General features: G+C 60.4%; 1 protein-coding gene across 1 annotated transcript in view; it reads left to right on the top strand.

Annotated features, from left to right (window-relative positions):
- Nucleotides 1–10,320, top strand: part of Cotl1 (coactosin like F-actin binding protein 1) — a 32,720-nt gene extending 22,400 nt beyond the window's left edge. Inside the window, exon 4 of the mRNA XM_076838361.1 lies at nt 9,192–10,320. Coding sequence (XP_076694476.1) covers nt 9,192–9,302 — 111 coding nt within the window. The 3' untranslated portion in view covers nt 9,303–10,320. The remainder of the gene's footprint in view (nt 1–9,191) is intronic.
- Nucleotides 10,321–12,239: the final 1,919 nt, after the last annotated feature.

The raw sequence follows: 12,239 nt of genomic DNA, 5'->3' as shown, positions 1-12,239 counted from the left end.
GACTGGTACAGAACTGACCGTCCTGGACTGTTTCTATTGTGGTTGGGATTCCAGGGATTCTAATTAAGTGCCTGACTAGACAGTGACTCCCGGGGCAGGAGCCCTGGCTGCTCTATCCCACAGCACTCTGAGCGCCTGCAGGGTGCCGCGGCGGGCACGGGAGGCCCAGCAAATGAGGCTCTGAATCTGCTCCCGTGGCCTCTCCGTGCCTCTCTCACGGAAGCAGAGAAGCTCAGCGGCTCCTCTTTTTGCTGAGTTGCTCTTTTTGGCTGGAGTTTCCCGAGGCTCTGCTTTCGTTTCGGGAAGCGGAGGTCGAGCTGCAGGGCAGCGGGTGCCCAACCCTCCACCACCCCGGCAGCTGCTCCGCGCGGGGCCCCAGGGCTGCCGGCTCCTACTGCACCAGGGCTGCCGGCTCCTGGGACGTGGGGCTCTTCTCTGCTCCCACAGGGCTCAGCTGTTTGTTGTTGTGCTCCCTCAGGCCGTGTCCTTTGTGGGCCTCTCCTGGGGCCTGGGCACAGGCAGGGCGTCGCCTTGCCCCGTAGGTTGTCTTCAAACACAAACTGGCTGACTGGAGGCAGGGAGCGCGGGCAGCCCTGCCCTGAACAGAGGGCCCCGTGCCGGCCTCGTCACTGGGGGCTGGGTGCTGGCTGTCCCCCAGGGCACAGGTGGAAACGGGAGAGGACCAGCCCTGGGGCCAGGGGAGTGTCCAGGTGGGGCTAGATGGTGGGGAACAGGGCTTGTTGGGAGGACAGTGGGAGGCCCAGGAAACGTCCCCCCAGAGAGCACGCCCAGGTGGACCCCAGACCCACATCCCGTGGCTTTAGTGAGCCCAGTGTTGCCCCTCGCCCACTGCAGCCCCCGGGATGCCCGACTGAAGTGGGGCTGGCCGTGTCCCACAGCAGCAGCTGGCCTCCTGACTCCGTCCAGCGGCGCACACCTTTCGAGGAGCACGGGAGCAGAGCCAGGCCTCGCCCCACATCCGAGCGCCCAAGTGTGAGGTGCAGCGCCCCATGGCGAAGCCTCCATCCTCCGTCCTCAGTCCTCCGTCCTCCGTCCTCCGTGGGCTTTTCCCCCTCTTCCTCATCCCCTTCCCAGCGCACACTTGGGTCCTCCTCTGGTCATCGGCTGTCCCTGCACCTCCCTTCTGGAACAGCCCGGGCTCCAGGCCTCCTGTACTGCTCCTCTCCCAGGACTCTGGGCTTCATATCTGTATTTGCAGAACTGGGGGGACTCTGGGTTTTAGAAGCGTTCAGACAAACGGACGCACTAAAGGACCCCCCAGGGTCTCTGCTCGTTGCTGTGGGGCCCCGGCCACGGGTTGTCCTTGTCACGGCAGAGGCTGTCCCTCCCTTACCCGAGGCTGTACAGGTGCTCAGTGCCTGGTCTTGGTGGCCCACCCGGGTCGTGTGAGTGGACGCAGCCCAGCACCCACCCGGTGCCCTGTAAGGGTGGGTACGCTCCTCCCCATGAGTACCTTGGCCTGGGCGGTGCCGATGCTCTGCCCCTGTCTCCGGTCTCAGTAGTGGGATGTGACTCTACCCATGGATCGTGAGACTCGGGTGGCGCGTGCCTGGTGTGTACAAAGATGGTCACCTGTCTCCTCAGGTTGTGTTGACATTGGAAACAGCCTGGCATTTACTGGCAGACGGTGAGCATCTTTGAGGATATGTGTTGACATTTAAAAAAATTCTGTTCAGTAATCTGGGAGAAATTCCCAAATGTGGGTGTGGCTAAGGAATAAGAAACGGTAGTGGGCAGGAGTTGGAGACCAAACTGGACTTAGTCTCCAGATCATCAACTGAGCAGCAGCGGGGGGCTCTTTGGAGCTCCAACTGGGGTAGGAAGGGTCCTGAGGCCAGGTCTGGACCCTGTGGGATACGTGGCAGGCCTGATCTGTGCTCCCCTCCCTGAGAACAGGAGGAGGGAGTGGAGCCTGCTTCTGGCCCTTCCGCCGTCCGTGGGCCAGGTGAAGGACTACAGCCGTCGGCCAGGTGGAGTCCAGCTTCTGTGGACATCTGGCTTCAGGAAAGCCGAGGGCTGGGTTCAGGCAGCTGCCCAGAGGCTCAGGGTGCCCTGCTCAGGGGGTGTCACACCTGCCTGCCGCCCTTCGCTGGATCTTGCCCTGTGCCCTCAGTGTGACCCTGTACCTTGTTCTGTTTTTCTTCCTCCCTAGTGCAGCAGGGGCATGTCCCTCTGAGCCATCAGGGCCACGCGGGTGCCTTTGTCCCCAGGTCTGTCCATGCTGGTCCGTGCCATTCTGATCTGTTTCCCCCTCATCTGTGGTGACTCATGCTGTTCCAGAACCTGCTCTTTCTCAGTAAATGACACCGTGCTGGTCGGGACTGAAGGCCTCAGCCAGTCACCAGGGCACTTTAGAACAGGGGAGGTGGGTGGCGTGGGGCGCGGGGCTGGGACACTGTGCACTTTCTGGGCTCTGCTCCTGGGAGGTCGGCCTTTCCCTGGCAGGAGGTGGATGCAGGGACCCACGGCCTTTCTTGGGCACGCCAGGGCCTCGGCAGGCATCCGTCTTCCCTGCTGGGGGAGAAGGCGTGAACGGTGGGCAGCCTCTGTGCCTCCTGCTCCCTCGCGCTCTGCGGGGAGTCCTTTCCTGCACTTCCTTTGCGAGGGCTGGGCTGGAGCCACTCACAGCCTCAGCTTGAGGGTGGTGCTCTGACCCCAGAGCTGACAGTCCCACCTCAGTCCCCCGCTGCCCCTCGGATCCTGGTGTCCAGGGGCTTGGGGAAAGGCCGGCCCTTTCATCTGGCTCTTGTCTTTAACAGAGGTGGACACCGGGGCCCACGGCCACTGAAGGCTTCCTTCAGAGCACCAGAGCCCTTGCTTCTGTTTCCTGTCTCGGAAACGACCGACCGACCGTGGCTCGATTCTGACGAGCTCTGGAGGGTGTAGGCGTTAAGGGGGAGCTGCTCCGTGGATGGGTTTGGGGGAGAGTGACCTGTGAGCTCTCACTGCCCTTGCCTGCGCTCCTGACATCTCAGAGACCCCTGCGCCCCCTCTCCCCCCAGAACTTCCCTACTCCAGGCCCTGCCCACTGCTCAGGAGGCCCCAGGGCCCACGGGTGCAGAGGGGAAGACCCAGCGGGGCCCTGGCGGGTTCCTCCCTGTTCTCCCGTCTGTGCCCTGGGCCCAGCTTTGGGTTTGCAGCTGGATTCTCTGTCCACCAGGGTGGGAGAAGCCAGCAACACTGCCTCCGCCTGTGGAGGAGCTCCGGGGACTGCTAAACCGCAGACGTCGGGGTGGAGAGAGAGGAAGCCAGGAGAGAGGAGGCCGCGCTGCCCGTGCCTCGCTCCTAGCAGTTGGGAGAAATTCTGTTATCTCCAGGTCCCTGCAGACTGGAGGGTGGCGCTGGCTCGCCAGGCCTCATGGGACACCTGCTGTGTACTCCACACTTGACCAGTGCGCAGTCCTGTGCGCAGTCCTGGGCACACTCCTCAGGCCCTCACACCTCCCTGGGGGCAAGCGCCATCACTGTCCCCATTTATAGACGAGGACACTGAGGACTGGGAAGGTCAAGTCCCTGGGGAGGGCCAGGCTGCAGGGACGGCTGTCCCTGTTTGTATTGGTCCAAAGCCCCCCAGCTCAGCCCACTTCGGGACTAAGGCTGGGTTTGAACCCAGCAGTTGGGAGCCCTTTAACAAAGGGTTGATCTCTGATTTATCCAGCAGAGGAAAATATTCGTGCCCTGTTTCAAACAGTCTCGCAAATAGGTGCTCGGCGTGGCACGGAGCCCTGCGGCCTAACCGGGTCCTCTGCCAGAATCACCTTCCTTCCGCAGGAAAGGAGCCTGAGAGCGGTTTTGTCACTCTGAGGTATGAACGTATGTGTCCCCGGTGGGGACAAACTTGCCCCAGTGTGGCAGTCCGTGCTTCCAAACCATTTTGATGGAGGCCTAAGCTGGTGAGTCATGCCTAGCCAGAGGGGCTTCCTCCTTGGAGAAGTCCCTGTGGTGAAAAGAAACTACTAGAAACTGCAGGAGAGGGTCACAGTGCTCCTGGGCAAAACAAGGACAGTCCTCCCAGGCCACAGAGGCAGTGCGCCAGACGGGTCCTGGGGGCCGCCCTGCGGCATGATGTGGGCAGGAGAGGGGCAGTTGGACATCCGGAGCGCAGTGGATGGCAGAGGAGAGAACAGGCCTGGCTCCTGGGACCCGTGCCCAGGGCCCCTGCCGTGCAGTCGCTGTGTCTTTGGCCCCCTCTCTCTTCCCGTTGACCAACGTGCATTTACTGAGAGGAAACTGCACACATCGCAGGTGCGAGGCTCGGTGGATTTGCATATTTCTAATTTCTCTGGTGAAGAGCCACCCAGAGGAAGCCGCGGTCCCTCTGGTCTCCATGCGGCCCCTCTGGTCTCCATGCGGCCCCTCTGGTCTCCGTGAGGCCCCTCTGGTCTCCATGCGGCCCCTCTGGTCTCCATGAGGCCCCTCTGGTCTCCGTGAGGCCCCTCTGGTCTCCATGCGGCCCCTCTGGTCTCCATGAGGTCCCTCTGGTCTCCGTGAGGCCCCTCTGGTCTCCGTGAGGTCCCTCTGGTCTCCGTGAGGTCCCTCTGGTCTCCGTGAGGTCCCTCTGGTCTCCGTGAGGCCCCTCTGGTCTCCGTGAGGCCCCTCTGGTCTCCGTGAGGCCCCTCTGGTCTCCGTGAGGCCCCTCTGGTCTCCATGCGGCCCCTCTGGTCTCCATGAGGTCCATCTGGTCTCCATGCGGCCCCTCTGGTCTCCATGAGGTCCCTCTGGTCTCCGTGAGGCCCCTCTGGTCTCCATGAGGTCCCTCTGGTCTCCGTGAGGCCCCTCTGGTCTCCGTGAGGCCCCTCTGGTCTCCATCAGGCCCCTCTGGTCTCCATGAGGCCCCTCTGGTCTCCGTGAGGTCCCTCTGTCCTCCGTCAGGCCCCTCTGGTCTCTGTCAGGCTCCTCTGGTCTCCGGGGGGCTCCTCTGTCCCCCATGAGGCCCCTTGGTCTCTATCAGGCCCTCTGGTCTCTGTCAGGCCCCTGTGGTCTCTGTCAGGCTCCTGTGGTCTCCGTGAGGCCCCTTTGTCCCCCTCAGGCCCCTGTGGTCTCCGTGAGCCCCTCTGGTCTCCGTGAGGCTCTTTCGCCCTGCGCTGTCGCCTCTCAGCTTCTGCTTCATTTTGGAAACGTACCAGTCAGCCCACTCCCCGGGCGCTGGCCACCCCTCTCTGAGTTCACGTCCAGGCGCAGCAGAGCGGCTGGTGGGAGCGGAGGTGGAGGGCAGGGCCGTTCTGAGGGGTTCTGAGGTCGGTGCCTCCATCAGGCACATTGGGGACGATGTCCAGAGCCACCCTTGAGCGGGAAACACTGAGTCTGCCTTGTCAACCTCGGGGCCATGAGCCTCCTGGGCAGGAGAGGCCTGCGCCCCGTGGGAGGAAGAGGAGCAGGCGCCACATCTGGGCCTGGCTCCTAGGCTGTGTCAGGAGCCAAATGCTCTTCCTTCCGGGCGCCTCTGGCCTGCTTGTCCCTGTGCGTGGCTGGACTGTGCACTAGGTGACAGTGGGAGCCAATCCTGAGGGTGGTGGATCAAGATGGAGACACCTTGGTTGAAAGGTGCTGAGGTCACTGGGGGCACAAAGGGTGGGAAGGGGTGGGCAGTTCACAGAGACGGGGGCCGCTGGAGGGTGCGGGAGGGGAGTGGACTCAGGGGGAAGGAGGGGAGGTGGGCAGGGCTGTTCACCAGCTGCATGGGAGCGCCACACAGAGCCCCGGTCCCCTTCTGTGCTTCGAGGGGCACAGAAGAGGCCTCCAGGACCTTCCTGCCCTGCTGTCTGTGCTGCTGTTGAGACGGGGGATGTGGAGGGAGCCTATCCCTCTCTGGTCAGCTGCAGGCACCTTCCCTGGACCCAGCGCCAGAGCAGCGTGGGCTGCAGTGGGCCCTGGGTCCTGCCCCATGACAGGGGAGCAGGCCCAGATGGGTCATCCCAGCTGGGCTGGTGTGCTGACCGGCTCTGGTGTGAACAAGGGTGGCAGGCCTCCCCTGAGGCAGGGCTGCAGGACTCCCCAGAGAGAATTCTGTTTCCATGGGACCTTGGCCACGGACGCAGCCCTTGCCTCAGAGGTGTCTAAATGCCCACCAAGCTCAGCAGAGCAAGGCCACCCCCTGTCTTTCTTTCTGTCTATTTATTTATATTTTTTGTACTGGGGACTGAAATTGGGGTACTTAGCCTCCGAGCCCCAGCCCCAATCCTTTTTATTTTGAGACAGCATCTTGCCAAATTACGAGGCTGGTCCTAAACCTGCAATCCTCCTGCCTCAGCCTCCCAAGCTGCTGGGATTACAGACTGTCACCGTCACCATCCCTGGCTGGACTCTCTCTCCCATGGCCTCACTCTGGTGTTTCCCTAGGATAATGGAGACCCCAGAGCAGGGGACGCTGGGACCCTTGGTCTGGGCCCTGGAGGATTGGCTCGGCCTCTGTGGTGGTGGCCATAGACACGTGTCTTCTTCAGGCAAATCGTCCTCTGTTCTCTGTGGAGAGGACCGCGTGGCCCCGGGGCTTTCAGAGGTCAGGGTTGCTTCCTACGCCCTTTTGCTTGTGTAACTTGGAACCTGTTTTTTTTAATCTTTCATATTTAAACCTGTTTTTCTGGCTACGGGGCTTGGGTTGCTTTCTATGTTGTAGTTTTGGGACTTGGTGGTTTTTTAAAAGGGAATTTTGTTCCTTTACACTTATTGTTGTTCAGTTCTTCTAGACCCCTCTGCTGTTTCCTGCTCACTGTGGTCGCGACCTGGTTTCCCTGCGCTGGGGTTTCAGGGGGAGCCGTGCACAGCTCCAAGCCCGTTTCACTTTATAGATTTCTTAGACCTTCTTCCTCCCTAATCTAAGTCTCTTAATAGTTAACTGCCGCAAACACCCAGCACTCCTAGTCTTGAGATATCTGGCTATCTCCGGGAGGGGAACTTTGAACCTCCTGTGGCTGGAGGGGGTGGGCTGCCCTCCCTGAACCGGCTTGGTGGGGAAGAGGCTCCCAGTGTCCTTCCTGGCCCTCAGGCCCCCTTGCCTTCTCTCCTGCTGGTCACAGATGCACACGTAGCAGCTTTTGGTGGGAGGGAAAGGAAAAGGTGTACAGGAAGTTCTGTGGGTAGGGTGAGTCTCGGCTCAGCCCCTGACCCTTATCTTAAAACAGTAAAAGGCTAACAGGGAGGTCAGGGGGCGGAGGTGTGGGGTTGTGGCTGGCACCTGTCGGCAAACACTGACCGCCCCTCCCTCTCTGTGGGCGCTGAGGCTCTGCTGGGCACATGGTTGGTCTGTAAGCTGTAAAACTTGGGGGTTCTCCTGGCTGGTCTTCTTGGGATGGCAGTGTTTTGTTTTTTAATTGACATGAGATTCACTTATCATAAAATTAACTGTTTTGAAACGTGCAGCCCCGTCCTGTTCCCAGCTGCCTCCACCACCCAGAGGAGCTGCGACTGGCCGCTCTGCACCCAGCAGACCCTCCAGCTCTGTGACCCCAGCAAGGGGTGCACCCTTCAGCCTTGGTTTTTGGCCCTTCAATGGAAACAATATTGATCCCTGCAAAGGATGTTTTTTTAAAATGGCATTGATCATATCGATCATCTCTTTAAAACAGCTTTAATTTATGTATCACCGAATCAGCGCGTGCTTTTGTGTGATTCAGTGACTCAGAGAATCGCAGAGTTGTGCAGTTCCATCCAGTTTTAGAACATTTCTGTCATTTCCTGTCCCCACCTCCAGCCCCTGGTCACCACCGACTGCTTTCTGACTCTGTGGATTCACCTGTTTGGAACCAGACAGTCGGTGGCCTTGCCCACCTGGTGTGTCACTGGGTGACAGCTGCCTTGTGATAGGCTGAGCTTTATTCCATTCTGTGGCTGAGTGGTGCTCCCCGGGTGGACAGGCATGTTTTGCGTCTTCTTCGGACACCCGGTTGTCCACTCCCGGGCTCTGCATGTCTGGGTACGAGTGTTCCTGCGGCTGTCCGCTTGCACTTCTCCAGGACAGGACTCCAGGGCCCCTCTGCTGGGTTGCGTCGGGGTTTGAGAATCGCATTGGTGGTGAGGGTCGCCCTTGGCCTCTGCACGGTGCGCCACACACAGCAAGCCACACATAGTGCCTAGTGATGCTCCTGGCCACTGTTTACGTTCTTTCTTTTTTTTATTTTGAGACAGGGTCTTCTCACTAAGTCTGTTAGGGCCTTGCTAAGTGGCTGACGCTGTTCTTGAACTTGCAGTCCTCCTGCCTCAGCCTCCCGAGTCTCTGGGATCTCAAGGGCCACCACACCTAACTACCTCCATTCCTTACAGTTTTATCTGGGTGATGTTCTGACCTGTGGACTTATTTGTATTTTCGGTGGCTTTCTCTGTAGTCCTCTATCAGTGTCCTGAGGTTCCCTTTGGTCACTGAAGTCCTAGGACCCACATATAGAATAAGCTGTGTATCTGCAGGGCTCGGGGTCACCTGGTAGGACAGAGTCCTGGCTTCACCTGTGCACATCAGGAGCCTTCTCTGAGTGCTTCACATGTGCCAGGCCAGGGGCCAGGGTGACTGTACCCTTTGTCCCCAGGCTCTGTGGCCTGGCCTTGTGTTTGTTGAATGAATGCAAACAAAGCCGCTGCCCTCAAGGAACTGCATGTGGCTGCAGGGCCAGGGCACTCCCAGGTGGGACACCCAGACTGGGACCACCAGCCCCTGTGTCACTGGGACTCATAGTGGCCAAAGCCACCTTTCGAGAGCCAGCCCTGCCGGCCTCTTCTCAGCCCAGTACGAGGCAACGTGATGCTGATGTCACCTAGTGGGCACTGGCTCAAGGAGGGGGGCGGCAGCCACAGACCAGCGCGTCCCCTTTCCTCTTCTTCGTCCCTTCCTTCTCCTGGGGAGCCTGGTGCTGGCCGTTGGCAGCACCGCCCGCCTTGCCCGCCTTGCCCGCCTCACCCGTCACCCCCTGAGCAGCTGGGTCTGTGCAGATGAGGAAGGCCACTCGCAGAGTTGAAGGGACTTGCCCAGGGGGACACAGCCAGGAGTGCAGAGCCTGAAGTCACCCCGTGTGGCCCAGCTCCGTGGTCCAGGGGGACGCAGCACCCCTACTTACCCTTCTCTGACCTCCGGCGCAGGATTCTGCCTCGGCCTCCCTCTCTGGTCCCCTGTGAGCCACCTTGGGGCAAACTTCCATCTCGGCACCTAACCCGAGCTCTTGTGTTTTTACCTGTCTCTGCAGAATTTTGCAAAAGAGTTTGTGATCAGCGATCGGAAGGAGCTGGAGGAAGATTTCATCAAGAGCGAGCTGAAGAAGGCGGGGGGCGCCAACTACGACGCCCAGGCCGAGTAGCCCTGCCCGCCCCGCCCCTGCCAAAGCCACCTGCCTGCTGCCGGGGAGGGGACGGCGGCCTCACCCCCCCACCGCCCGCCAGGAGAGGAGAAGGATGCGAGGCCCCGCCCGCCGCCCCAGCCCGCCTAGCCCCCGCCCGCCCCTCCCGCCCCGTGTCCTCATGGAGCTCATGGATCATTCCGTCTTCGATTTTCTTTTTCTTGTTTCCCCTCTTTCTCCTTCTAAAGAAAGACCATTTTGAGAAAGGTCATGCAGGTCATCAGACCTGAGGAGTGCCCGCGGTGGCCCCCTCCCTGGTGTCCCTCCCCCGCTCCCTGGCGGGCACTGTCTTGGTTTGCCTTGGTGGCTCCTGCTTGCCACCCAGCTGGCCGCCGTGCCTGGGCCGACCGCAGCCTTCAGGAGCACACCCTTCGCCATCCGCAGGCTCAGGCCTCTTGGGACATGCGCTGGGCCCTCATCCCACCACCATCCAGAGTCTCACGGAGACTGCGTTGCTCCACGGTGAGGAGTTCAGGTCTGGCTCGGACCGAACTAGAAGTGATAAAACTTGCCTTAAAACTTGCCTGGCGGTGACTTTGCCATGTGGTCTGACCCTACCTGGTCCCACTCTTTTGACTAAAATGTCTTCACGGCACGGGAGAGGTCTGAGTCCAGGGAGGGAGCTATCCGGGGCTCCCAGAGTGACCAGACTCAGGGAGAGAGGCCCGGAGTGCAGCAGGGGACCCGGGGAAAGCCTGCTCTGCAGCCTGGCTGGGGTGCCGCCCGGGCCCGCCCGCCCGTCCGCCTCCAGGAAGGCTGTTGGCGACCTAGGTCACCCCACAGATTCAGGATGGCTCTGCTCTGTTCTGAGGAAAGACGAGATTGGCTTGGTTCTTCATGAGCACATTTTATACCGTAGCTCCTTTTCCTTCTTTCCTTGCTCCTTTCGTTTTGGGGAAGAAAGCTGTACTGGACTGGGGTTGTGAAGACGCCCCCGGCGCTCAGTTTACAGAAATAAATGCGTTGTGTTTTTCAAAAAGAGTTCCATTTTCCGATTTGTCTTACCGTCTCTTTACCGTGGAAACAAGGGCGACCTCGGCCTTTATCCCAAAGAAGTAGAGTCAGCGTAGGATAGCGACACGTGCACAGCCGTGTTTACCGCAGCACACTCACAACAGCCAAGCTGTGCAGCCAGCCCCGGTGGCCGTCAGTGGGCGAATGGATACCGAAAACGTGGTATAGACACACAATGGAGTGTCACCAGCCATAAAGAAAAATGAAATTAAGTCATTTGCAGGAAAATGGATGGAACTCGAGACCATCATGTGAAATAGGCCAACTCAGAGGGTCTAGAGTCGTAGGTTTCCTCTTGTCTGTGGAAGCTCGAGAGGAAAAGGAATAGGAAGGTGGGGGTGGGGGGTTCGTGAAATGGAATGGAGATTGGTGGAGTGAAGGAGGGGACTCAGGGCTGGGAGGGAGGAGGAGGGGAAGAGGAAACACCGCAGGGTGATACCAGCCAAACCGCTGCACGTGTGCGTGGCGGATGTGTGACAGCTGCCCCCGTGTACGGCTACAATGTGCAGTGGAGGATGTGGGGAGACGAGGCTGACGGTTGTCATCCGGGATTTAATAGGCATCCAGGGATCTTCTGGGGCTGGACACATTCGAGTTTAGTAGCTTATTTAATTCTCAACAAGCATAGAAATGGGTGCTGCCAAATAGCCAGGGCATGGACAGGGACTGGGTGTGTCCCTGGCGGTGGGTGAGGGTCCCTGGGGGATTCGGAAGCCCACGGGAGGCCTCTGTCCCACAAGGGGACAAGGGCCCAGGCTCAGGCACCTGCTCTGCCACCTCTTTGGGGGTTGCAGAGGGGGCTGGGGTCTGGGCAGGCCGAGCAGCAGCCTCCTCCTGTGAGCAGGACCAGAGGTGGAGCACAGAGGTGCTGGAACACCCGCTCCGTGTCAGCCCTGGCCGGGGGGCCGCCAGCACAGTGCACACAGTGCCTGCCCTCAGGGAGGCCAAGCCCAGCGGGCAGCTGTCCCCACCGTGAGGTCCCCTCTGGAGAAGGCTGGTCCTGTGGGAAGGTGGCAGGACCCTGCTTGGGGCCGGAGGTCAGGAGAGCCCCCCTGTGTAGGGGGCACCTGGGTGGGCACCTGGGGAGTGAGGAATGGAGGGCTGGGTGGTGGCGGGGTGGACACTGGCCCCTGGACGGTTTGCAGAGGTGAGCGCCAGGTGGCCAGTCTGCAGCCGCTGGATCCCGTGTCAAGGACAGCTACAGCATGGGCCTTGCTGAAGGGGTCGGGGGCTCCTCAAAGCCAGAGAGGCGCCCCTGGTCTTGTCCCCGGTGCCTCTCGCAGTTGCCTGGAGCTGCCCACCTGCTCCTGGGCGTGGGGTCTCTGGCCCCGTGGAGCCTGGGTCCGTGTGTGAGTGGAGCCCCCAGTGCTCTTTGCTCTCGGTCACTTGGCAGCTGCTGAGCTGGGACCTGGCTGTCCCTTGCTGAGCCACCTCCCAAACACCACCCTGAGTAGCAGCAAGCGTTTGATTTTGCCCTTGGTTTGGGGACAGGGAGAGAGGTGGGCAGACCACCCGCCCACACGTCCAGGCCCCCTCTGGGGCTGGGGGCTGCAGCCAGCTGGTATCCACGGGCTGAGGGGAGGGGCTGTGGATCAGAGCCCATCTGTGGCCCTCTGGCTTGGGCCTGAGGGCTAGGGACTTCTTACATAGCCCCAGGGCCCCCAGAGTGTGCCAAGAGGACCAGGTGGAGGCTGTGCACCCCCCCTAGTCTGTGTGACCCCACCCCTCAGTGGCCTTTTGAAAAGTGGCTCAGAGCTCCGTTCTGACCTGCTTCTTCTAGAAGATTATCCCCACCCAGTACAGTGGCCGACTGGAGTCCCAGAGCCTGTGCATGTGACCTTGAAGTGGATCTTGCTGCTATAAGTCAAAGTTCATCCTGGAGGG

The sequence above is a fragment of the Callospermophilus lateralis genome, chromosome 18, assembly GCF_048772815.1.
Source record: "Callospermophilus lateralis isolate mCalLat2 chromosome 18, mCalLat2.hap1, whole genome shotgun sequence".
NCBI lineage: Eukaryota > Metazoa > Chordata > Mammalia > Rodentia > Sciuridae > Callospermophilus > Callospermophilus lateralis.
This window is presented reverse-complemented; position numbering and strand designations above follow the sequence as displayed.